Raw genomic sequence first — 25,396 nt, forward strand, 5'->3', positions numbered from 1 at the left:
ACCCCACCACCCCTGCATCTCTGGCCTGCACCCCAGCTCTTGTATGAATAAATAAATAAATCTTTAAAAAATATAAAAGGGGCCTCCCCGGTGGCCCAGCGGTGAGCGCTGGGCTGCGAAGCTGCCTGCAGCCTCTGCAGTGCCGGTTTGATCCCTGGCCACAGGGCGAGGGTCCCACATGGCACGCAGACCTCTCCTGTTTTGCCCGCTGCTCCCCTCAGCAGTGTATTTTGTCGGTCTGCCTGTTCTGCTCCCTGCTCTTGCTCTGGTGAATTCTCTCACCTTCCCGTGCTTCTGACTATACCCAGTGCTATATAAATAAATAAATAAATCTTTAAAATATATATATATATAAAAACAGCCAAGATCATGAAAAACAAAAAAAGGAACTAAGGTAATTATTTTCTGCTTTAGAACACCTTGACTGCTCCAGAATAAAATTCAAATGTTTTTGGGCCCTATGAATCTTTCCCCTTAAGCCCTTATTCTTCTCTGCTTCCCAATCTATCTGTCTCAGTCATGCCCCCAACAGGCCCTTTCCTGTGCAGCCTTCATGACTGCTGCTTTCCCTCTGCAGACACTCGCTCTCCCAGCACTCCACATGTGTGGCTTCTTCAAGTTTCATCTTTTCACAAAGGCCTTCCCTATCCGCCCAGCCTAAAGGTCACCTCCCACAATCAATCTCAAGCACATCACTATGATGGAGTTTCTTCATAGTACTGAATTTATGTATTTTCTGTTCCCCTCTACACTGGAAGCTCCATAAGAGCTGGGACTCCCATTCTTTTGGTTCAGACAATATTCCCAGCATCTGGCCACCAACTAAGTGCTCAGTACATTGTATTTGTTGAATGAATGAATGAATGAATGAATGAATGAATAAAAAGAAGAGCATCTTTTTGGTTCCAAGGTTTATTAACAGTGACCGGTCCTTTTTTGGTTTCTTTTTGCCCCAGCTCCCAAATCCAATCAACCTCCTCACTCTAGGGCCTCAGTGTAGTCGCTGGATGTAAGAGGTGGGGTATAGTGGACTTGGAAATCATTCAGATTTTTTCCTTCCATATCTTTTTTCTTTTGATGCAGTAAAAAAAAAATCTTTTAAAACCCAAATCTCACAGAACCCCTACACACCAAATATGTAAAGCAGAGGTTGTCCTTGTTGAGGGAAAATATGTAGGGCTTAAAGCTGTGAGAAATAGTTTGACATTCATTGCTCTCCTTATCTCAGTTACCTCATGGTACAAGCTGAGGCCGAGAGGGACCATGACACAGTATCTGGAGTTCTCAGTCTTGTGCGCTTTTAGCACCACTTGGATCCTGGGATATTTCCAGCCAGAGCCAAGGAAGTCCCCAGTAGTGTCAGCCATGGTGGGAGCCTGGGTCTTTGGGTTACCAACCCGCTCAGAATGCCAGTCTGAATCATGTGAGGGGCTGACTGGAGGGTGAACTGGAAGTACAGGGTGGTTGGGTGGGGAAGCCAGATGTCTGTGTTGGAAGGCTGTTGGGGCTTGAGGCTTGGGGGCTGGAAGGCTGGGAGGGGCTTCCCAGGCCTGTAGTTGTTTCTCCCTTTCTCAGCATGAGGCTGTTGAGCTCTTGGAGTAGCTGTTCCTCCAGTGTCCCATGTGCCTGGGGACTACTCTTTGAAGGGGGGCCGGGAGGGGGCTCAGGTGGCCTTTCCTCCTGGCCCAGGGTTCTTGCCTTGGAGAGAAAGGATTGATCGAAGGACCTCTGGTTGGCAAAGGGGATTTCTCGTTTGGCTGTTTCCTCCCGCATGGTGGCAGAGGAGGTAGGGGTGTCCTCTGTCAGCTCAGGGAAGGCCCCCACTTCCTCATACACTGGCTCTTCATACACAGGCTCCTCCAATTCCTCTTGTTCCTCCACAGACCCCTGGGATGACTTCATTGGCTGGATGGGGTGACAGGAGGCAGGCATGGAGTTAGAGTTACCAGGTTATTAATCACTAACATTTATTGAGCTCTTTCATTCTTCATTCATTCATTCAGCAAATATGATGTATTTATTAAGCTCTGGACCAGATGCTGAAAAATACTTTGCAAGTATGATACCCAAGTAACCCTTTATGATGGATTCACTGTAGGTAAGTGAAATGAGGTACACAAGGGTTAGGTGAGTTGTCCAATCACACAGTGAGTAAATGGTAGAATTGGGGCTTGAGCCCAGGTCTGTCTGATTCCAAAATGCATTCACTTAACTACTTTCCTTCTATCTCTCACACAGATCTTGTGATTACTTCACCTCTTCCTCATCACATCCTACCATCCCTCATTTTGCTCATTCTTTCTGGCCCTAACACTCCCCTCTCCCTCTCCCCACCATAGATGGCCTGCATATATTAGGACAAATATAGAAAGCATCCCAGGCTCAGGCAGCAGAGGAACACAGGGCTGGAGCATGCAGCTGGAGCAGGCACAGTACTCACAAAGAACATGGACAGTGTCCTCCGGTTGTGAAGTCGCCGCTGGGCACAGGTGGAGTGGGGAGAGGGGAGGGAGAGACATAGACACAGTGAGTCCTGGCAACAGGAGACAGGAGTGGGGGGCACAGAGAAAGCAGCACCAGGCTGAAAGGCACACTGCTTCCTCCTACAGAGTGTCAAAGGCGTGGGCAGGGATCAGCAGGGGGTTGGGATAGGCTGGGGGGACCTCACCAGGGTCTGATTTGCAGAGAGGAGAGTGGCCCCACTGTCATCTCCACGGATGGGCAGCAAAGGCATGGTACCAAACTTCTGACGAGCGAGGTCAGAGGAGGACCGACGTCGTAGGACAACTGGCTGCTGGTCATCGTGCTGGAAAGAGGGTGAGGGGTTGGCACAGGTGGGCATGGGAGGTACTGAAGGGGTACAGCTAGGATCTTAGACCTAGAGTCCTCACCTGGGCTTTGAGGATGCTGGTGGTCCAGTCCCACATCTCATCCTCATCAGTGCAGGACAGGTATCTGGGAGTGTGGTCAGAGGGGTATTAGCAGGAGGGGAAAGGGGTCACAGCTACAGGGATGGATGGTAGAAAGAGCAAGGAGATGGAGGACAGGGAATAGGAATGGGCCAGAGAAGACAGGCTGGGAGATACTCACAGATGCATCTTCTCCAATATTAACGTGAAGCCCCACCTAGGAGGCAAAGAATAGTGATGGGTGATCGGAAAGGCCAGATGGTCATGTGATGGCAGGAAGGCCCTAGAAGTGTGGGCAGGGAAGAAAACTCACGGTGTTGGAGGCTTTAATTTCTTGCGGATTCCCAGGTAGACCTTGACCCCTTCCAAAGGCCACTCCCGTTCTGGTTTTGAGCTCTGAGAACATAAGTGAGTCAGCGAGGTTGAGAGGTGAGAGAAGGATCATCTCAAGATGAGGTCAAGATGTCATGGAAGCATTGGGGTTATGTGGTCATGGGGTCACACAGGTCAAGGGTCAGGGAAACAATAAAACTGAGGAGAGTATGGTTTGCAGAGTGCAGTCCTTAACTCCTCCCACATGACCACCCATTTCCCTCTCCACTATGGCAAGGCCTCACCTTCTTCTCCTTAAGTAGTAGCAGACAACTGCCACGCAACAGAAAGAACCTTTCCTGGAAACGGTTTCCTAGCAAACGGGGAGGCTCCTCCCGACACCGTAATAGCCCTACCCTTGGGCTCTCACGCGGGATACCTGGGCACAAAAGAGAAGGGCTAGGTGAAGGGTCCTGGGAGCAAGAGCTGGAGCTATGGGCTAAAAAGGGAGGCTCACCTGTGAAAAGGCAGCTGGCTTGGGACAGGGAGACTTTTCTCAAGAGCAAGGAAGCTGAGCCAGGCTCTGGAAGGTGGCACCATTGTAAGGCCTGCTCCAGGACCCTTTCCTTGGGGTGCAGTGGTCGCTCTAAGGGGGAGGGAGAGGTGGGTATTAATCAGAATACCCATCCACAGTCTGGAGCCCCCACCTCATCTCCCAGCAGTCAGTCATCCAGCCACAGACATGCATTTTAGCACCACCTCTATGCCAAGCATGATGCTGGCCCTGGAAATGTACTGGTAAAAATAAACCAATTCTAGGTAGATTTTGCATAAATTCTTTGTCTAACATTTCCTTTGCATATCTAAATGGTCGTAAAACAATTTTTCCAAAAAACAAGAAGTAGAATCATGAAAAATAAAAGAAGCACATTAATTAAAAAGGTAATAGAACGTGAAAAGTTAACAACAAAATTTAAAAGACTGGCAAAAAGTGAAAAAATATTTGGATATATTTAAATTTTTTTTTATTTTTTCACCATTTTCAAGAAACATACACTCATCAAGAATCACATAAGGGCCTCCCCGGTGGCACAGCGGTTGAGCGCTGGGTTGCGAAGCTGCCCACAGCCTCTGCAGCACTGGTTCGATTCCCGGCTGCTCCCCAGCCACCAGAGGAGGGTCCCACATGGCGCGCAGGCCTCTCCTGCCGCCCGCTGCTCCCCTCAGCAGTGTACTTCGGTCCTTCTGCCTGCTCTGCTCCCCGCTCTGGCTCTGGTGAATTCTCTCACCCTCCCGTGCTTCTGACTGTACCCAGTGCTTGTATAAATAAATAAATAAATCTTAAAAAAAAAAAAAGAGAGAACTCCTAAAACAACAACAACAACAAAAGAATCATATAACCGTTACTTTTGGGGGGCCTAGGAGGAGCCTGAATCTTATTTTGCCACCAACTTCTAATATTGCATTAGAAACCTGGTAACCATGACATTAAAAGACAAGCTGCCATATCTATATTAGCTAAAGAACTGGTAATGAATGCTCTGGAAGACTGTCATGAATTATAGTCAGTTCTCTCATATTTGCCACAGCTTAGTAAACTTTCGGTTTTAAGGGGTGCAAGAGATGATTGCTCACTGAGGGATTTGTAAACTCATGTTATGATTGCTGAGGGATTTGTAAACTCATGAGGGATTTGTAAACTCATGTTATCATTTTCTGGTATAGTGGGTAGGTAACCTGGCCTTACACTTTTTTTTTTTTTTTTGGTGGGACCCTTGCTGGTGGCCGGGGATCAGACTGGCACTGCAGGGGCTGTGGGCAGCCTCGCAACCCAGCGCTCAACCGCTGCGCCACCAGGGGAGGCCCACCTTACACTTTAAAAAAAAAAATTATTTATTTATGTATACAGGAAGTGGGGTACAGGCCAGAGGTGTGGGGCGGTGAGAGGATTCACCAGAGACCGAGTAGGGAGCTGAACAGGCAGACTGACTGAAATACACTGCTGAGAGGGGAGCAGATGGCGAGTCAAAAGAGGTCTGCTGCACCGTGTGAGTTGCTCCCTGGCTGGCTGGGGAATCGAACTCATGCTGCAGAAGCTGCAGAGGCTGCGGACAACTTCATAGGTTGCATCTTAACCCCTGCGCCACCAGGGAGGCCCATGGCCTTACACTCTTATTTCACACTTCCAATAAGTTTTATCACCATATTTTCTATTGTTGATATACATAGCTGTTATCCACTATTTTAAGACTACCATGTTCACTCATCGCTGTATGAGGGCTAAGATTTATATAATGTGAAAATGGAAACACTGTGTGACTTGAAACCAAATCGTCAAACTCTCTGTCAATCAGGTAGTCGACCTTTTACGGCAAAATTGCCTTACGGCCAATTAGTTTTGCAGCAGAAACCGTTTGCGACAAAAACACGTGACGAAAAACACTTGCGGCGCGGAACTCCCAGCGGATCTGTTGGACAACTCATGAAACGCAAAGCCCGCCGCCTTGTGAGGGAGCTGACAGTAAACAGGTAAGTAAGCAAAATAGTTGTAGACTAATAACTGCTTTGAAAGCAACAGTAAGAAGCTGAGAGAGAGAAACAGGGCAACTCCTGAGACAGGCGCCGGCAAGGCCTCTCAGAGGGGCATGGAGGATGCGACAGGGGCATGGATGATGCGACTCTGGCCTGGAGGACTTGGAAGCGCCAGCCATGCTAAGATTAAGGGAAAAAAGATTCCAGGCATGACAAGATGCAAGAATAGAGGCCCTGAGTTTATGTTTGAGGAATGGAACAAAAGATGTTTGAGGAATGGCACAGCCAATGTGGCTGGAACGAGGAGAAAAGGGAGTGAATTGTGGCGCAGTCTGAGAAATAAGCAAGGGCCAGACCTTCAGGGTCTTGTGGGCCAAAATATGTAATTTAAATTTTAAGTTTAATGGGAAGTTGTTGGGAGGATTTTGTTTTTTTGAAGATTTTATTTATTTTTGTGTAGAAGAACTGGGGTGTAGGCCAGAGGTGCCGGGTAGTGGGGAGGATGAGAGAATTCACCAGGGACACAGTGTGGGGCAGAGCAGGTAAATTTACTGAAATACACTGCTGAGGGGAGCAGCTGGTGAGACAGGAAAGGTCTGCTGCGCCAAATGTGGGTCAGCTCCCTGACTGGGGATCGAACTCACGCCATAGTGGTGATAGTGCTGATACTTAACCCCTAGGCTACCAGAAAGGCCGTGTTGGGAGGTTTTAATCATGGGAATGGCGTGACCTGGTTTATGTTTGAAATGCTTATTTGGCTGCTGGATGGACAGTAGATTGGAGGGAGGCAACTCTTCATTTTCTGGGGTGTACATTTTTGTGGCAAATGTTAGAGAGCAGAAAGATTGTGGCGATTTTAGGGTGCTGGTAATAGTAGAGACGGTGAGAACTGATAGATTCAAATAGAGTCAACAGGACAAGTTGCTTAGGTTGGGTAAGAAGAGGAAGGAAAGAGAGCAGCTCCGGAGGACTTCCAAGTTTCTGGCCTTGATATCTGGGTGATGGTGGTGCCACTGACTAAATTAGGAAAACTAGGAAATGACCTGGGCCTTTTGTTAGCGGAGGGGCTGGGAATTGAGTTTGGTCTTAGACATTTAAAATTTGAAATTCCTCAGCAGACTAACTGAAATACAGTGCTGAGGGGAGCAGCAGGCAAGTCATGAGAGGTTTGCTGCGCCATGTGGGTTGCTCCCTGGCTGGCTGAGGATTGAACTTGTGCTGCAGAGGCTGTGGATTGCTTCATAGTGCGGTGCTTAACCCCTTGAGCCACCAGGGAGAACCACAGCTAGATTTTTACATAAAGAATATGAAAACTCTTTTTTGATTGCTGAATAGTATTTCATTGTGTATGTATACCACATCTTCTTGATCCAGTCATCTATTTCTGGGCACTTTGCAGCAACATGGATGGATGGAGCTAGAAGGAATTATGCTCAGTGAAGTAAGTCAGAAGGAACAAGAAAAATATCGGTTGGTTTCACTTACAGGAAGAATATAGGGCAAACACATAAGACATCAGGGGGAAAATGGTAACAATACAAAACACAACAAAACAAAAACAAACAATTATAAACCAGAGACACCCTGCAAGAGAGGAGGAGGGAGAGGGATCAGAGGGAGGGAGGGAGGAGCACAGGGGACTGCGGTGATGGTGCACGGGTGCATTGGTGAAGGGAATTCTATGGGGACTATACCTGGAGTGGGGGGGAAAGCAAAAATTGTTTAAAAATGAACAAAGATGTAAAATATATATAAATAAAAAAAGAATATGAAAACTCTAAAAAAATAAAATTTGAAATTCTTTATGAGACATATAAATAGAGGTATCAAGTGGATATGCAAGTCTGGAGCTCAGAAGAGAGGTCTAAGTCAGAGGTAAACATCGGGGTGCCAGCTTATTAATGACATTTAAAGCCATGAATAGATGAGCTCATACAAGGAGAAATGTAGAAAGAAAAAGGAAAAGGGTCCAGGATTGAGCTCTGAGTCGGGACAAAGGAGAAAGAAAAGCCTTCTTGGAGAACCAAGGGTTTGTGGGACATGTAGAAATTGAGAGAGAAGAGAGTATTTAGAAAGACAGAATGGTCAACTGAGTAGCATGCCCACTCGCATCATGAGGACAGAGTGTCCATCCCTGTATTTGATAACACAGAAGTCATTAATGCCTTTGACTCCCCCTTATGTGCACAGGGACACACACAGTCTTACTCACCAAGCTCCCCATGCTCTCTAATCTCAAAAGTCACCCACAAGTCTGTTCCAGCAGCTGTGCCCCTCATCTCCAATACCTGGTTAGTCAGCTCTTCAGCAGTCAGTGTTGGGGACACCTGAAGTCAAGGCAAGAGCAGTGGATCTGTGCCAATCAGATCATTGTCCCTACTCCCCACCATGCTCTCCTGTCCCTTCCTGTCCCCTCAGGACTGACCTTCAGGGTGACACAGTTGTCTGGGAGCTGCCGCTCTATATAAACCTCCATGATAAGGTCTCCAGCCTGGGACAGCTGAGGGGAGGGGTAAGGAAGTCAGGAGGACACAAAGGATGCAAAGAGTCAAGGTCAGAGGATTCCTCACGTTGCCTTATGAATGCTTCTCCCACTAAAGTCTCCTCCCAATCCTCACCCCCAGCATCACTAAGGACCTCAAAAGAGAGAACCCCAGGACTGGTGGGACTGCAGCTTCAAGCTATGTAGATGCTTCCCAGGTGTGTAGCATTGTGCTTGGAAAGACAGTTCTGGACTCATACTTCTGGTGTTTTAACTCTGCTACTCACTATAGTATAACCTTGAATATGTGACCCTTTGACCTCAGCTTCTATATTGGAAAAAAAAATGAAACCACACACTTCTTGGAGTTGTGTGATGCTAAAATGAGATTATAGGTACTTGGAATATGACAGGTCCCTAGCTGTTTGCTACTGTACTTAATATTATCCTTACCTCATTGTTTAACCAAACTATTCCTTGGATTTCTGTATGCCTATAGTGCTTCTACCACTATTTTATAATGAAGAATCCTCATGTTGGAATGAATGGGACAAATCCTAAACTAAACCTCTTTCTTCTAAGTTAGAACTCCCTTTTTTTGGGTTTCCCCTGTGTCCCAGAGAGCTGAGGGCCAGTTTCCAGAAGCAGGTCAGCTCCTGGTCTTGATGTCCCCCTTCTGGCCCACTCAGGAGGCTAAAGTCAGGACACATTACCTGCACATCCTTCCAGGTGGTGATAAGACTGACCTCCAAGTCAATCTGAGCTACCTGGTCAGAGTCGATCTGTGGAAGAGTCAAAAGGAGAGTGTTGGGTGTGGGTGGGGTGAGGAGTGGGTGTTGAGACAGGAAGAAAGCAGGAGAGAAGACCAGATGACCTGTTTGAAAGGGTCAGAGGTCAGAAGAGCTAAGAACCAGTGGGGAAAGGATTTTAGGAGCTAGGTTATAGGAGACATGGGTCCTGATGCAGGGGGCCTTCAGAGGATTGGACTGGGTGTTTGTTGGGTGACCAGTGTCCAGAGTCCAGGAAGAGGGATTGTGGATCAGGGGTCAGGAATGCTTACGTCAAAGACACAGATGTAGCCATCGATGAGCTCCTGCAGCACTCGCACCTCGTGCTCCCCCCGCCCGTCCGTCTGGAACACGCTGGGTGCAAATAGCAGGGCCAGGTTCCTTGTGCACATCTGGTTTAGAGCCGCACACTTTTGCACCCTGCAGAGGGGTGTGAAGGTCATGAGGAATGCAGCTTGTGCTCATTCATTCACTTAACAAATACTGTGTGCCAAGCCTGGGCTATGCACTTGGGATATAACAGTAAGTACGGCATGATACTGGCCTCCAGGAACTCCCAGTCTTGGGGAGAGATAGATAAGGGATGGGTGATGATAAATATAGTAGGGGGTCAGAAAACCTTTTATGTAAAGGAACAGATAATAATTTAGGCTTACAAGCCATACAGTATCTGCTATTTTAGTGTTCAAGGAACAACTGAAAATGTAAAAGTGAATGGGTGTGACTTTATACTTTTTGTACAAAATTTTGATAAAAACAGGCATGGGCTGGATTGGGCCCACAGGCCACAGTTGGCAGTCCCTGTGATAGAATGTGATCAGTACAACATAGCCAGTGTTCACCTAGAGTCACCTAAAGACTCTCCCTAAACAGTAAAGGGGATCTGCATCTTACTCCTCTTTGTGTCTCCTACATCTAACCCTTTGCCTAGCATAGAATAATAAAATGATGGCTTACCATTTCTGAATGCTTACCACATGCATGCCAGGTTCTACAATAAGAATTTTACAAGGATTATCTCACCTTACTCTCATAGAACCTATAAGTTGGATGCTGTCCATCACCTCATCTTCCTTTTACAGATGAGAAAACTGACTCAGCAAGAGCAAATAACTTGTTCAAAGTCACACACTAGAATGGTGGGGCCAGATTAAGGCCTAGATTTTTCTGTCTGACCCCAAAATCCATGCTCTGAACCTTTACACTTTAACACCTTCATTTAGTAACTGCACACTGAATGGACTGTAAGCAGGGGCTGCAGGAGGGGCCAGAGGGTGAGTGAGGAGCCTGCAGGGCATCTGGTCATACTCACCGGTAGAGATGCCCAATGAGGGTGGCCAGTGTGCGGCGGTTGACCCGAGGAAGGCAGCTAATTACTTCTTTGTATTTCTCCAAGCGCTGATTCTTCTGGGGCAGCTCTGGAAATACAAAGGGAAAGAGTTAGAAAAGATCAGAGAAGGGAAAGTGCAAGGATTCTAAGAGAAACAAACCCAGGGTAGATGTGTCTCTGCTCCCTTTCCCACTCAGCCCTGGGTGATCCTCCAGTGATCCCCTAGGCAGTGGGGGGAGAGGGGCTTCGCAATCCCACAAGAGCCCCTCGTGGATTCTGGTGGGGTGGATGGAGTTCCTGGTTGGGCCTCAGTTGCCTGTGAGGAGCTCTGAGAGATCTGGGGAGTACCAGCAGCCTCCCTCCAGCGAGGCAGCAACCGTGCAGAGGTCACGGGGTCATCCAGTTCTCGAAAGAAGCGTTTGAGTGTGTCGGTGACATCTTCCACAAAGTGCTCCCCTGGTCGGAGCTTCACTGATCTGGCATCCCGCCGGAACTCTGCCAGGAGTCTCAGACTGCGGGCACGGGCACCTCCTTTCCGATATACGCCCTCCAGCCGGAGCCCTGTGAACAGGCAGCATCTCTGCTCACCACTCCCCAAAGAACCACCACCACCACCCACCCAGCACTCATCTGTGAGCCCACTATATGCTATGTGACTATTTGGGGTAGGGGGTGGGGGCTCCTCAGGTTTCTGAGTTCTTTAGAAAATCCTTCCTTAACCACACTGTCACTTACAGCAGCCTCATCACTCTATGTCCTCACTACTTTTATATTTAAATAGCACTCCCTAAAATCACGGTATAGCAGTCCCCCTTATCTGTGGTTTTACTTTCTGTGGTTTCAATTATTCCCAATAAACTGCAATAGGAAAATATTCTATACAACAAGATGTTTTGAGAGAGACCACATTTACATAGCCTTTATTACAGTGTATTTTTATAATTTTATTTTTTATTAGCTGTCACTAATCTCTTCTCTAATATCTACTTTATAAATTAAACTTTATCATAGGTATATATGTACAGGAAAAAACAGCCTATATATGGTTCAGTACTATCTTCAGTTTTAGACATATCTCCCAAGGATAGGCGGTCGACCCTAAGTCAAACCTTCTTGTTTGCACGTTCAGTATTTGTGAAACTGTATGCTTGCTAAAATTCATTTCTAATCCCTAAACCAATACTCGTAGCACTATTGCTGTCACTTATGAACATGAGCAGAGTGGAGAAAAATTTGAGCTGTCGATTATACACATTTCCAGCTAAGGTGTCCTGCTGTAAACAAGTGTCATTTTTGTGGTATATTTAGAGACATGGTTTTGTTTTTTGCATTTTTATGCTTTTTGTTGGTGACAGTGTGAAATGCTGTCTGCTGTTCCTAGGAACGGGGAGGTCATGATGTGCCTTATGGAGAAAATACATGTTACACAAGCTTTGTACACGCGTGAGTTGTGGTGCCGTCAGCTGTGAGTTGTGTCAACAAATCAACAGTATATATTGAATAAGGTGCCTTTAAACGGAAACACATATATACAAGGTTAGGTATTGATCGGTTGACGAAAATGTGACCAGAGGTTCCCAGAACCTAGCCCTGTTTTTCCACTGGGGCAGTCACTTGGTGACCATTAAAGTCAGTAATGCAGTGACTTTACAGAAGATAACTGTAGCAAATTGTGAGAATAGCCTGTATTTGCTTTTTTATTACCCACTTCTCCGCCTAGTCTCTGACCTTCATAGACCCTCCCCTGGTCCTAGTGTTCCCACTGTTGACTCCCCAGTGTCTGGCACACGGAGCAGCTCAGTAAATACCTATCAAGTGGAGGGGTGGGTGTAACTACCCTCTCTTTCTCCAGGGCTTTTCCCTGAGCCTCTGACTTAATTCCTCCTTTGAACACAGAGAGCTGAGAAGAGGGTGGGGGGCTAGTGAGTGGGGATGTCACTGCTGGAGAGTGTCATTAGCCACTGGCTATCCTTTGTCTATTTGTAGGTTCACCCGCCCCCCTTTACTGCCCTCACAAATTTCTGTGAATTTTCCTTCTCAAGAATCCAGCCTTCTAAAGGGGATTCACCAGAAAGATAGATTCAACTTATATTTGGGCTGGAAATTAAAGTAGAAGCCACAAACTTACAAATTCTGGGAACCACTTGCATAGCAGACCCTTTGTGCCTAGAAGATATCCCACACAGAATAATTCTGCTCCAGCCTTGAAGGCTTTTCTGCACAGCATGGCCCTCCCCTTGTAGCTGTCCCTTGTTCTCTGCGGCTCTACATCTCCAGTCATCTCAGTGCCTCTCTTCCTCCATGCCCATTCCCCAGTAACAGCTACCTCAGGAAACCACCGGTAAGTCCTGCACTAACACTATACCTGTGCTTTCCTCCTATCACAACTATCCTGGAAGATGAGGACTGTTAGTAGCCCTGTTTTACAGATGAGGGACTGAGGCTCAGAAAGGCAAAGCAGCCTGCCAAGGGTCACACTGCTGGTTGCAGTCAGGCTGCAGGCTCTACAGGCAAAGCTCTTGAGTTCAAATCACCTGCCATGGCCAAAGCCGTGTTCCCCATCCCCCCACTGGCTCAGTGTCGGCTAGTTCCCACTCACCATGTTGAGTGACAAAACTGATGCAGGCGTCCACAATGATGGGGATGTCACCCCTGCTCATCTGCTGCTCCTGCAGCCCTGTGCCGCCCCCGCCAGCAGCACCCCCAATGGCTGCGTTCCATGCTGAGAAGTCCAGCCGGCCCTCCCCCTGCAGATACAGGGTCCTGAGACCCGAGAAGCCTGAGTTAGAGCCAACCCCAAAGGGCCCTCCGACTTAGAGGCTCAGGAGCACAAGCACCTGACTTCCAGAGCCACCAGCAGGGGGCAGCAATACCCAACCCAGAGAGGGCCCCTGAACTAGGGAAGCAACTTTGAGGAAGTGGGCCGAAGTCCAGCAGACCAGGGTGGAAGAAGGTATGGGCTGAGCCCTAGAAGGAAGGGCACAGGGTCAAGGATAGGGGCAACACTTACCTTCCTGTCTCTACTAGAACCAAATGCTCTTTCTTGTCTGGGGTGTCAGCAGCAGAGACAACACCTGGGAAGAGAACCACTGAGCATTATCATTAATGTTTTCACCCTAGAGACTAACAGTTATTAAGTATTTAATGGTACGTAAGTGCCAGACTAGGAGCCTTAAAACAATGCTACATTAAATCCCATGAGTTGTATAATACTACCCATTTTACAAGTGACACACTAAAGCTCACAATAAGTCACTTGCCTCAGATTACTTATAAAATAACAGAACTGAGCTTGAACTCAGATCTCTTGTCTTCAAAGCCCTAAAACATCCCACACAGTTCTTCTTTTAGGAGGAAGTGAGAATACTCAGTCCCCTCTCCCAGTCCCCAACCAGCAAGTGACTCCAAATGATGATAATGATAACACGTGTAACATACAACATTTGTTGAACACTGATAAGATCCAGTTGGCAGGATCTGTGAGAGGTGTTTTACATGCATCGCATTATTTGAAACTACCGCTTTATTATTGTGCCCACTGCAAAGACTAGGAAACAAAAGCACAGAGAAGATAAGTAACTTCTACAGACACAGAGTGAGGAATTGATAGAGGTGGGGGTCTAAATCATGACAGTTTGATTCCAGAACTTGAACTTAAATCTACCATGGTCTGCTTTTTCCCATAGGGACCCCAAACTAGAAAACAGTTTACTACCCACCACGGCTACTTTTCATCCCTGTCCCCACCCCTGCTCACTGATCTCCTGTAGCCGCCGCAGATGCACCATGTCCTCGGGGGCTGGGGGGCCAGGGCCCGGCGCTGGACACAGGAAGAGGTGGTCACCACGAAGAAGGCCGAACCCTGACAGCCAAAGGCCAGAGGCCAGGGCTGTGTGGGAAGGGGACCGCAGCCACAGGCGGCCCAGCCGCAGCAGCCCAGGGCCCAACAGCTGGTGACAGCTCAGCGGAGAGAACCACTGCGGAGGCAGGAGGACATTAAGGAGAGAGGAGAATAGGGAGTGAGACAAGAGGTGGGAGAGAGAAATAGTGAAAGGCAATAAGGAAAGACAAAGCAAGAGAGAGAGCAGAATGAAAACGGGTGGGGAGAGAGCAGAGGAATTATTCAAGGAAGAGATGAGAGATGGATGGGAAAAAACAGGGAAGAATTCAATTCAATTTGGTTTGTTCTAGCCAACAGAGAAAACCCCTGTGTGGCAGCCTCGGCCCTTAATTAAAAATGCAGTTGTCTTCAGCTATATCTTCAAGCCGTGATACTCTGGGAAATTCCACCACCCCAGGGTCTGGGGAGAGCCTTCATGGAGAAAGGAGTATTCAAGGGGGACCTCAAACAATGCTTCTCACATAATTTTTCCAGTCTGTCACCAACCAACACTTTGATAAAAATCAAAAACAGCGACCTCTCTGGTGGCCTAGGGGTTAAGTCTCAGCGCTATCACTACCGTGACCTGAGTTCAATTCCCGGCCAGGGATTGAACCCACATATGGCATAGCAGACCTCTCCTGTCTCGCCCACTACTCCTCTCAGCAGTGTATTTCAGTAGATCTGTTCTCCCACTCTGGTGAATCCTCTTACCCCCCACATCTCTGACTTATACCCCAGTTCTTCTACACCAAGAATTACTGGAAAAGTGAAATGAAACACAGACAGACATACAAAATATCAGCCCCCGATTTCTATAATTAGATTCCACACATAAGATCACTCTGTCAAGCTGCTATGAAAGATTCTAAATGCTGATTCTCAAGTTCTGTACTTATCCCATCAGGGCTCATAACAAACAGTCCCCAGAGCCAGTATACTGTCATAGTCTGCAGCAACTCAGACAGCACCAACTTAAAGGATGGACTGAATTTTTAGAAAGTGTAGGCAATAGTAAGAGGGGACTGGGGCCAAACTGGGAGGGCTATACAGAGCCCTCAAAGAATATGGAGACAATTTCTTGGTGTGAAGAGTTATGGGAGAACCAGAAGAGTGGAGTCAGAGGCACAGCAGCTGGGCATTTCCTACAGAGGACTGTCAGATGCTCCAGAAAGACCTGGTAAGGCCAGAATATAGCCCTTGAACTTGGCAACTAGAAGTCACTGGCCATTCACAGCACAGTAGCTCAAGAGTCAGGCACAGGAGGGCAGCCGCAAGGGGTTAAGGAGGAACTGTTGTTGACTGCCCGCTGCACAGCTTTCTAAGAAGCTGTCAGCAGGGTGCCAGGGTGAGGAGTTGAAGGGGGAGCAGGTTGAGGGAAAAGCTGCTGCAGGATGGGAGGACTGTCATCATTATCACCGTTACAATTTCAACACCCACAGACGAAAGGCTTGCTGTGTGCAAGGCAGGGTGGGGCTCACTTGTCACTTCAACCTCAGACCTGTGGGGTGGGTCTTTTTACACCCACTCTATCCGTGTTGAAAAGTTCACAAGGCTGAGAGTTTGGAGGACTCAAACCCCAGGATGTCTGACTCGAAGGCCTAAACTTTGAATTCCAGGAAGAGGGTGCAGCATGGAGACTGGCTTGCTGGGGATGGAGAAGTGAGGACATATGAAAGCAGCTTTGCCTCTGCACCTGGAGAATGTGGGAGAGCTAGAGAAGAGGGGGTATTAGTGATAACTCCTGTATCGGAAGAGGCCAGAACAGAGAGGTTTGAGCCTTGACAGACACCTCAATTTCGTCCCATGCTTTGCTTCCTCCTAGCTTTGTGACCTTGACCAAGTGACTTCATAATCTCTGGACTCAGTTTCTTTATGTGTAAAATATGAATAACCCTGTCCTCTCAGGGTTGTTGTGAGAAGTAAATGAGACATTAATTGGGCAATGCTTAGCACAGAGCCTGGCACAGGATAAGTGCTCGGTCGACCTTTGTTGTTCGTGGGAGGTTTGGGGGACAGGCTGGAGGCAGGTGGAGACTGGGAAAGCATAAGCTATTGTCGGGGGAGGGTCTTGGCTATCTCACCTTGCCCACGGCGCTGGTCCAGGCCTCCAGACTGTCAGCTCCATCTGTGCCAAAATGCTGAATCCTCCCCCCCGTGAGAATGAGCTCAAAGGAAAAGGGGAACCTTGAGAGAAGGTGAAGTCAGGGAAGAGAAAGGGAGTCAATAAGGGGATGGCAGTCTTGGGGTCAGGAAGGGAAAGGGGGAGCTCAGTGAGTATGAGGGGGCTGTTACCTGTCAAGGTCACCAGGGTCAGTGGGTGGAGGGCTCACACCCAAACATACAACATCCTGGGGTTGGATGAGACTGAGGGGCTCAGGGCTGCTTTCTGACACAAACATTTCCAGAGCTGCACCCAGCACGCACCATAGTCGGGGGGGGGCTGAGGGGAGACTGACAGTCAGCAGGCAGATCTCTACCCCCACTGTCAGAAACCCCTTACCAGATATTCTATGCCAAGTCCTCTGCCTATATACCATCTGACAGAATCCTTACACCAGCCCTGTGAGGCGGATTCCATCCTGCTCTGCAGATGGGGAAACTGAGACTAAGAGTTTGAATAATTTGTCCAAGTCACGTGGATAGGAAGTAGCAGAGCCAGGATTTGAGCCCAATAGACTGACATCAAAGCACAGGCCCTCACTATCATTCAGTCCTGCAGCCTAGCGGGGTACCTCTTGCCTCCTGTCCCACTTTCCCACCCCAACTGTCTCACCCTTGTCCCTCTGCAATATACTCTGGCCCACCCCAGTTCTTGCCTCCATCTCCTCCCATTTCTTACCATCCCGGCCCCTGCGAGGGGGCGGGGGTCCAGCTTTGTTGCTGATGGGACCACAGTAGAGAAAACTGCTATAAATGGCAGGTACCACCACCTCATTGTACACGCCAGGGGAGGGGTCTGTAAGGGGAAGAAGAGGTCAGTCCAGACCAGTGCAATGAGATGGCCTAACCCTCTTGCGGGGAGGGATCACCCAAGGAAGACAGTGGGACCCAACTCCACTGGCAGCATGACCAGTAGAACCCGGGGAGCTGGACCCATCACTCCCCAGGTTAGAAAAGAGGGTGACAGGGGATAAAAAAGTATCTAACCCAGACCTTGCCCACTGACTCTCCCCACCAGCCTGCCAGCCAGTCAGTGAGCTCTGGCCCCTGTGTCGTGGACCCTTTGACCACTGGAGACCAGCCTCTTTGAGATGATCATTTCTGTGAGCAGACTGCCCCCACAGTGATGAGACCTGGCCTGTGGGTTAACCCTGTCGGGGGTAGACCAGTTCCAACATCTACATCTACCCCATACAATAGGCACTTGGGTCATTATATGATATCAGAAAATGTGCTCTGGAGGACCTAGAGGGTTGGGAAACTGCCCAGGTTGGGCTGTTCTGATGCGCTGGGTGAGGGCTGAGAATTCTTGCTGGGTGTGGAAGAGAGGAGGCACTTGTGGTCGTTACCTGGGGGCAGGAGACCAGGGCAGGTACCATCGAAGGTTGAGGGGGACCAGGGCTCCTCACCCTCAGAGGCCTCAACATGCAGGATCTGGGTCATGTTCTTTAGCAGGTTGGGACCAGCTACAGCTGCACACAGTGCCTGCAAGGAGGGAAAAGGACCTCTGTCACCCCCAAGGCCCAACCTGAGAACCCTCGATCACCATAAACAACCCCCAGCCCCCAGTTTAGGCATTTCAACTCAGAGACTGCTTTCCTCTCCCCATCTGGCCCAACCTGTCCCTCCTACCTGGAGAAGCTGGCTGTGATCTGGGTACTGAGGGTGGGGCTTCCGGAAGAGACCCAGGCGGTACTTCCGGGAGATGAACTCTCCCCGGGGACCAGGGGCTGTATCTGGATGCAGTCCCTCCCCTGGAGGTAATGCCCCTGCCCAGAATCGATTGGCACGCTCATTTCCCAAAACAATGAACAACTGCAGGATGACAAAGGGCATGTGACAAGAACTCAAGTCCCCAGACATTCCAATTCTGACCCAAGCTGGGCCCCAAGTCATTTTTATATCTCTTCCATCCCCACCCCCCAATCTCCCTCTTAGACTTCTCCTCACCTGCACTATCTCATTAGTCCAGACACTTGTGTCCAGTTTCAGGCTCTGTACCTTGGAGATCCCAGAACCCAGGGCCCGGTGCTGACCTGTCAGGGTATGAAGAGGGTGTGGCGTGGGTACACCTGAGCCCTCCTGCCCCAGCCTCCCTCCCTCACCCTATTTCAGCTGAAGGTGCCAGGCCCTTACCTGCACACTGCTTGCAGATGACAACTCCCAGGTTGACAGCAGCCCAGTCCGGCCGAGAGACCCCACAGTCTGCACAGTGCCGATTTGCCCGATTGGACCAGATCTTCTCAGCCACCTCGTAGTCAGACAGGGTCTCGGTTACTGCTTCCTGCAGAGCGGCCGCCCAGCTCTGCCGAGCCCCCCCAGACTCGGCTGTGAAGCTGAGGGGTGGACAGCCAGTCTGTGGGCATGGACACCCCCCAACCTGTCCCATCCCACTGGCCTTTCCCACAAGAGTTGCCGCCAGCCACATCTGGACCAGTCCAGGTTCTCCTAACATCCTTGACCCTGCACACTGAATTCCCATTAGTGTATACCCATTGACATGCTACTGAGGAGGCCTCCAGTCCCCTGTACTCTGTGCCTCCCTCGAAAGTCTCTTCCCCAGCCTTGCTCCTGCCAGTCTGGGCCCCACCTGAAGCAGCGATGGGGCGTGAGTAGGTCGAAACTGCGACTCTTGGTCTCCCGGACGCTGCAGCCTTGCAGTTCAATGAAGCATATTCCAATGCCCAGAGAGAAGGCCTGGGGGGTAAGGGAGGAGGGAGGTTGGGGGACAGGCACAGTGAGGTGCCAGAACAGGCTAGGCCAGACTCCTTGGCCCCGGCCTGATATTCTTCACCTGCTCACTCTTGTACAGTGCCAGCTCTCCAGGGCTCAAGGCAGCAAACACCTTGGCCTTGTGTCCACGCAGCTCTAGCATGCCTGTGCGGAGGGGTCGCGGTGGCTGGGGGGCCCGGGGGTGCCCCAGGAGGCGCTGCTCCTTCAGGCAAGACTGCAGTGTGGAGCACCACATGTCCCGCTGAGCTGGTGGGGGACAGGGATACAGGTGAGGGGGTTGTGTGCTTACACGGCCCCCCTGCTCCCATATTAACCCAGTAGACATTGGCACTCACCCTCGCTCTCTGTGCGGAACACAAACACCCTCTGGCTGGTGATGACCTGAAACTTGTTGTCCTTGCTGCTGCGGGTCATCTCCATGGCAGTCAGAGGGATCACACCCTTGGGGAAGGGATCCTGGAAAGACAGCCCAGTGACCACGGGGACAGGACCTCAACCATGCACACTGACCTCAGGAGCTGGCACCAGCTTTCAGTGAGATCTGCACTCGGTCCACAGGTAGTGGGGTACAGGGGCTAACACAGGTACTTTGTGCTCACACCAGTCATGTGGTCACCCCTCCCCCCCACCGTGGGCATTCCTCCTTCCAATTCTGAGCCTCTCTCAGCCCTCCTTTCCCCTCCGCAGTCCCCATGAAGCATCTCCTAGACTCTCACCTTGTCACTGCCAAAGTACATCAGACTCCTTCCGTTGAATTGCACAAAACGCCTCTGGAACACGTAGTTTCTGAGGAAGGGTAGGGGGGCAAGATCATTGAGCAGTGGGGGATGCTTAGGGTCTGGGAGCACTTCGGACCTGACCCCCACCACCACCTCCCAGCCTCCCTCCCCACCCTCTGTTTCCCTTCCCAGCAGCCTACCCCTGAGGGGAGAGCTTGTCTAGCCAGCCACTGAGCAGTGGTGTGGGGCGGTCGGCTGTGGAGGAGAAGCTGGCATAGGGTGAGATGAGGTCATCACTGTTCTCTGCGTCCAGGGTGGGCAGTGAGAGAGTGGAGTCCCCAGGCAGCTCAAGGCTGGCATAGCCAGCATCCTCCCGTGCCTCCAGATCTTGCCTGCTAAGCCTTGTGGGAGGCAAGACAGAGGGGGACACACACATTAGACCCAGATCCCTGGTCAGCCCACCTCTAGCAACTAGTAGAATGCCCGGCAGGTACTGGATCTGCTTTTCAAGCAGGGAAATAGGGCGGTTGGGAACCCAGAGAATTAGCATGGAGCTTCTTCCCTGAGCATACTTCAACATTTTATTGGGAAAATGTCCATCTCCCTCCTTTCCCATGCATACTGATGGCAGAGTTGGGGAAGGATTGTATAGATGGTTCCCTGCCACGGCTGCCTATATCTAATCAATAAGTTCTTTCCTCCAAAATGTTCTTGTCTTTCTCTCCCTGGGCCAAGTTCCCATCTATTCTTAACCAGGGTGATATGAATTGCCTAACTGGTTGGCTGTTTCCACTCTTGCCCTCCCTCCCACAAACCATTTGAAAATGTAAATGAAATCACTTCATTCCCCTGTGTGAAATCCTGCAAGAACTTTCCATTTGCACTTAGGATAAATCCAGATTCCTTATCATGAGCTGCAAGGTCTTGTACAGTGAGACCCAAGGTTGTTCCCCTGACCTCACCCTTGTTCACTACAGTCCAGCCACAGGCTAGTGTTTCTTTGCTTCACATATGCTCGTCTCTCTGCCCAGAACTTGCCTCCTTGGGTTGCTTTTTCTCATCCCTCAGGTCTTTCTTATTGCTAGCAAAAGCCTTCTAGTATTCTCTATCACTTTTCAGCAGTTCTTAAACAGCAGCACAGAATGACTTGGGAAACTTAAAAATATACAGAACCCTTACCACTTTCAACCTGAACCTCTGGGAGTGGGGCCCAGGCATGAAAAGTTCCCTATGCTATGTGCAGCTCAGGTTGAGAACTACTGCTCTACCCTACTTCACTGAGAAATAGAAGCAACAGGATGAGAGCCCCCACAGATTCCCAGTGCCTCATCTACCCAATTCACACACACCTGGCCTTCTTCCTGTTACTAGATTCACACTCCTGTCTAAAGCCTCCTCTGTGATTTGATTCTATTCCTCTCACTTACACGAGGCCATCGCTGCAGACATTCTCTTTCTTGACCTTACGTCAGCTAATCTGTCTTTTCTAACAGATCATTCCCATTCACCTACAAACATGTCACATTCCACCTTTCAAAAAAAAAAATCCTCACTTTTACTATTAACAACAGCTCCTACTCTTTGCTCTTCTTTGCAGAAAAAGCCCCCCAAAACATCATCAGTCTCCTCTCCTTCCATTCTCTTAAGCCCACTCTGATTAAGCTTTCTCTCCATTACCTGCCAAGGATCCCAGTGACCCTGTGCTGCCAGATCTGGAGGTCAGTTTGCTTGCCTGGGCCACTCAGCAACACTCAACATAAACTGACCTTGACATCCTCCTTCGACACTTTCTTCACTGGGCTCCAAGTACATCACTTTCTCCAGACTTCCCTTCTACCCCACTAAAGATTTCTTTTCCATCTGTTTTGCTGATTCTTTCTCCTTCTCCAAACCTCTTCATAGAAGAGTGAGCCAGGACGCTGATCTCAGTCCCCTTCTCTATTGACACTCGCATTCGGTTACATGCAACCATGTAAACGCTGCATACTCCCAGATTCAGATCTCCAGTTCACACCTCTCCCCTGCCATCCAGGCTTGTATGTCTAATGGCCAATTTGTCTTCTCCTCTTGGGTATATAAATACACTTCAAATGCAAAGTGTCCGAAACTGAACTCTGATCCATCCCTCTTGCTTAACGTGCAATCTTCTGCACCCCAGGCTATGGAAAATCCAGCTGCTTTGAGCTGTTCAGAACAGCATCCAACAGAAGTCAGAGCGAAAGACACATGTCATTTAAAACTTTCTAGTAGCTACATCAGTTGTAGTCATCCTTTTTTTGAACTAAGTCTTTGAAATCTGCTAGTGGTTCTAAGTTCTAATGCATCTCAGTTCTGCCTAGCCACATGCCATGTGTTCCACAGTCACAGGTGATCGTGGCCACCACACTAGGCAGGAGACTCAAACTGAAACCCCTGAAGTCATCTTGACTGCTGTTTTCTCTCACACCCCAGTGTACTAGTATTGTTTGTCTTCAAAATATAAGCAAAACGCAACCACTCCTCACCATCTGCATTATCCTCTTGCTAGTCAGATCTCTCAGCAAGATTACTGTAGCAACCTCCTAACTGGTCTCTCTGCTTCTGCTTTTGCCCTCCACAGATCATCCAACACAGCAACCAGAGGGATTCTTAAATGTTAAGTCAGAATCCTTCCAATGACTTCCCATTTCACTCAGAGTAAAAGTGAAAGTCCCTAAGAGGTTCTACCCCATCTGGTCCCTCTAGCCTCTGACCTTATGTCCTCCCACTCCTGACCCACTCAGCCCCAGCTCATGCAGCTCCTGGACAACCCCATCCCCAGCACATGGCCTGGAGAAGCCTCTATTCTGACACTCCCCCCCGGGAGGGACACTCTTCCCCCAAATACCAATGGCTCAAGTGATGGATGATCATGGCTAACTCTTTTAGACCCATTAGGTTTTTGTTCAAATGTCATTTCTTTTTTTTTTTAAAGATTTATTTATTTATGATTATAAGAACTGGGGTACAGGCCAGAGGTGTAGAGGGTGAGAGGATTCACCAGAGACAGAGTGGGGAACAGAACAGGCAGATAGACCGAAGTACACTGCTGAGGGGAGCAGCGGGGGAGACAGGGGAGGTCTGCTGCGCCATGTGGGTAGCTCTCCAGCTGGGGCTCAAACTCGCTGCAGAGCCTGCAGACAGCTTCACAGCGTTGCACTCAATCCCCTGCGCTACTAGGGAGGCCCCAGATGTCATTTCTTATTGCTCTGGCAACACTTCATGAAAAACTGCAGTCCACTCTCCCATTATTTCATTCCAGCCCTCTTTCCCTGCCCTATTTTTTTCCCATGACATTTAACACCTTTTAAACATATTTTTTTATTTATTATATTTATTGTTAATTGACTATCTTCCCACAAGACCAGGATTTTCTGATTGATTCAGTCTAAGTATCTACAACAACATTCAGCATGCAACAGCAGCTCAAAAAAGATTTGTTAAGTGAAGGACAAAAAGCATGTCTCCCAATTTTAAATTACATATCCATTAGCTTGTCTATTTGCTCTATTTCTTTTTTTTTTAAAGATCTATTCATTTATTTATTTATACAAGCACTGGGTACAGTCAGAATGTAGGAGGGCGAGAGAATTCACCAGTGCCAGAGCAGGGAGCAGAACAGACAGACTGAAGTACACTGCTGAGGGGAGCAGCGGGAGGCAGGAGAGGTCTGGGTGCCATGTGGGACCCTTGGGGATAGAACCGGCGCTTCAGAGGCTGCGGGCAGCCTCGCAACCCAGCGCTCAACCGCTGCGCCTCCGGGGAGGCCCTATTTGCTCTATTTCTTGAATGTTCCCTAAGTCACAAGTTGCTTAGGATTGGAGTGGGCCTGTTATATTCATCCTTCATCTTGAGTGCATGCTGCAGGACAGTGGACACTCAGTGCATATTTGATGAGTAACTGGATACACCAGTTCAGCTGCTCCTCAGGCTTTCCTTCTTCCTGCCATCACCACCCTATTGAGTACTCACCTGTGATCGGCCCTGTCCTGACAGATACCTCTGCCCTCTCTTCTGTCGGGGGCCCCTGGAACCCCCACAGGCTGGACACCATAGTACAGGCACCCAGGGTCCATGATGTGCACTGCCAGGACGTAGAATGGAGAAGAAAATATCAGATGGGAAAGTGTGAGATGTTGAAGTGGACCAACTCTTTTCCTCCAACCCATGACAATCCACCTACCTGTGCCTGTTGTGGGCCTGAGGGCAGGGGTGGGGGCAGGTGTCTGGGAAGTGTCCGAAGCCCTGAGGGGAAAGGTCTATTGGTCATTAAGAGAGAAAGGAGAAAGGACTGTTCTCAACCTATTGCTCCTCTCTACCCACTCCCCAGCTTTAGATCCCCTCCCCCAGCATGGGAACCCCAAAGTGTCAACATCACTCACTTTTCCTGAGCTGCCTGTGCCCCGCCTCTTAAATCCAGGCCGAAGTAGATGGCATTGGGCATCATCTCCATGGTATTCAAGGCTGATGGCTGTTCGGAGGAGGAGGTGGGGAGAGGCGGGTACCTCGGGCTGGACTCTGAGCTCCTGGATACATCTGGTCTCCAGAGAGCTGGGCTCAACCCAGGTCTCTGGGTGGTGGCAGGGCCACTGAGCCCACCAAACACTGTCCTGGGCTTGGGCACAGGCTTGGAGGACTGGGGTTCAGGGACTGGGCTGGGAGATGGCTCCATGGCACTATCTGATTGGGGATCCTGGGAGGCCTCTGCAGCACTGCCCTGCAGCAGGCGCAGAATGCGTTTCCGGTGCCCTGTGGCGCTGATGCCCAGCTGCCTCAGCTCCTCGTGGCCCAGGCCCCGGGCTGCACCCGCCGTAGCCAAGCCATGCTGCCGGAAGATGTCTGCATACTGCTCCAGGTGCACGGTGGCCAGCCACACAGCGATGTCCAGGTCCTGAGGGGCAGCCATGGGCGCTCAGGCCATTGCTGGGGGGAGGGGCAGGGTGAAGGGAGGGCTCAGGCTGAGATTCCCCCTCCCAGTCCCAAAGTCTGAGGCCTGGACTAGGGATACCAGACTCAAGTCTTCCTCTAAAGAAAAATGCCAGAGGCTTGCATCTAGCAGCCTAGCCATCCCAAAACATGAGAAAGGACTTTCTCACTCTAGGAGAATCTGTTCATTTTCAGATGAGAAAACTGAAGTCCAGAGAGGAAAAGAGATTTGCCTCAGGCTCATAGCAAGTCTTTGTAGAGTTGGCCCCAAGCTTCAGCTCACCCTTGGTCTAGGTAAAAGTTGTGCCTCTGCATTACTGCACACCCAACTAAATACACTGGGGACAAGATGACAAGAGTCCCACTGGGCCAGGGTGGAGTGCAATGCCGAGGAGGGGCCCATGATGTGTTCTGATCCCTCTGTAGCATAAGGTGGGGACAGGGGCAGCTGTGGCCTAAGGAAGAGGAAGTGCAAATCCATTTCCAGAGTTTGCAGAGTTGAGGCACAGGCTCAGCCATCCTAATCCTGGCCATTCCCAGTTCCTCCTCCCCTTCCACCTATTGTCTCTGTTCAGACTTCCTTCCTGTCCTTCCAGCCCCTGCC

At 49.5% G+C, this 25,396-nt stretch overlaps 1 protein-coding gene across 2 annotated transcripts; it reads right to left on the bottom strand.

The window, feature by feature from the left end:
- Window positions 1-1,419: 1,419 nt before the first annotated feature.
- Window positions 1,420-24,854, bottom strand: ARAP3 (ArfGAP with RhoGAP domain, ankyrin repeat and PH domain 3; the record flags this gene model as incomplete). Of its 2 annotated transcripts, none has more annotated exons than XM_084252567.1 (32): window positions 24,249-24,854; window positions 24,050-24,111; window positions 23,839-23,950; window positions 20,049-20,240; window positions 19,846-19,915; window positions 19,465-19,585; window positions 19,191-19,375; window positions 18,987-19,093; window positions 18,533-18,732; window positions 18,347-18,432; window positions 18,029-18,211; window positions 17,746-17,881; window positions 17,076-17,192; window positions 16,529-16,676; window positions 16,318-16,420; window positions 14,111-14,330; window positions 13,364-13,427; window positions 12,953-13,116; window positions 10,702-10,914; window positions 10,336-10,441; window positions 9,296-9,443; window positions 8,949-9,017; window positions 8,179-8,253; window positions 7,966-8,080; window positions 3,739-3,867; window positions 3,527-3,660; window positions 3,223-3,305; window positions 3,091-3,126; window positions 2,892-2,955; window positions 2,669-2,806; window positions 2,441-2,479; window positions 1,420-1,905 (listed from the first exon to the last, which is right to left on the bottom strand). In XM_084252567.1, exons 1-32 carry the CDS (start codon window positions 24,770-24,772, stop codon window positions 1,420-1,422), a joined length of 4,629 nt encoding a protein of 1,542 aa, XP_084108693.1. In that variant the 5' UTR covers window positions 24,773-24,854. The 2 variants fall into 2 exon arrangements, with proteins under 2 accessions (XP_084108693.1, XP_084108692.1); XM_084252566.1 differs by having other exon boundaries at window positions 20,049-20,249.
- Between the last annotated feature and the right edge of the window lie 542 nt (window positions 24,855-25,396).

This window comes from Talpa europaea (genome assembly GCF_964194135.1).
Source record: "Talpa europaea genome assembly, chromosome: 13".
In the NCBI taxonomy this organism is placed as follows: domain Eukaryota; kingdom Metazoa; phylum Chordata; class Mammalia; order Eulipotyphla; family Talpidae; genus Talpa; species Talpa europaea.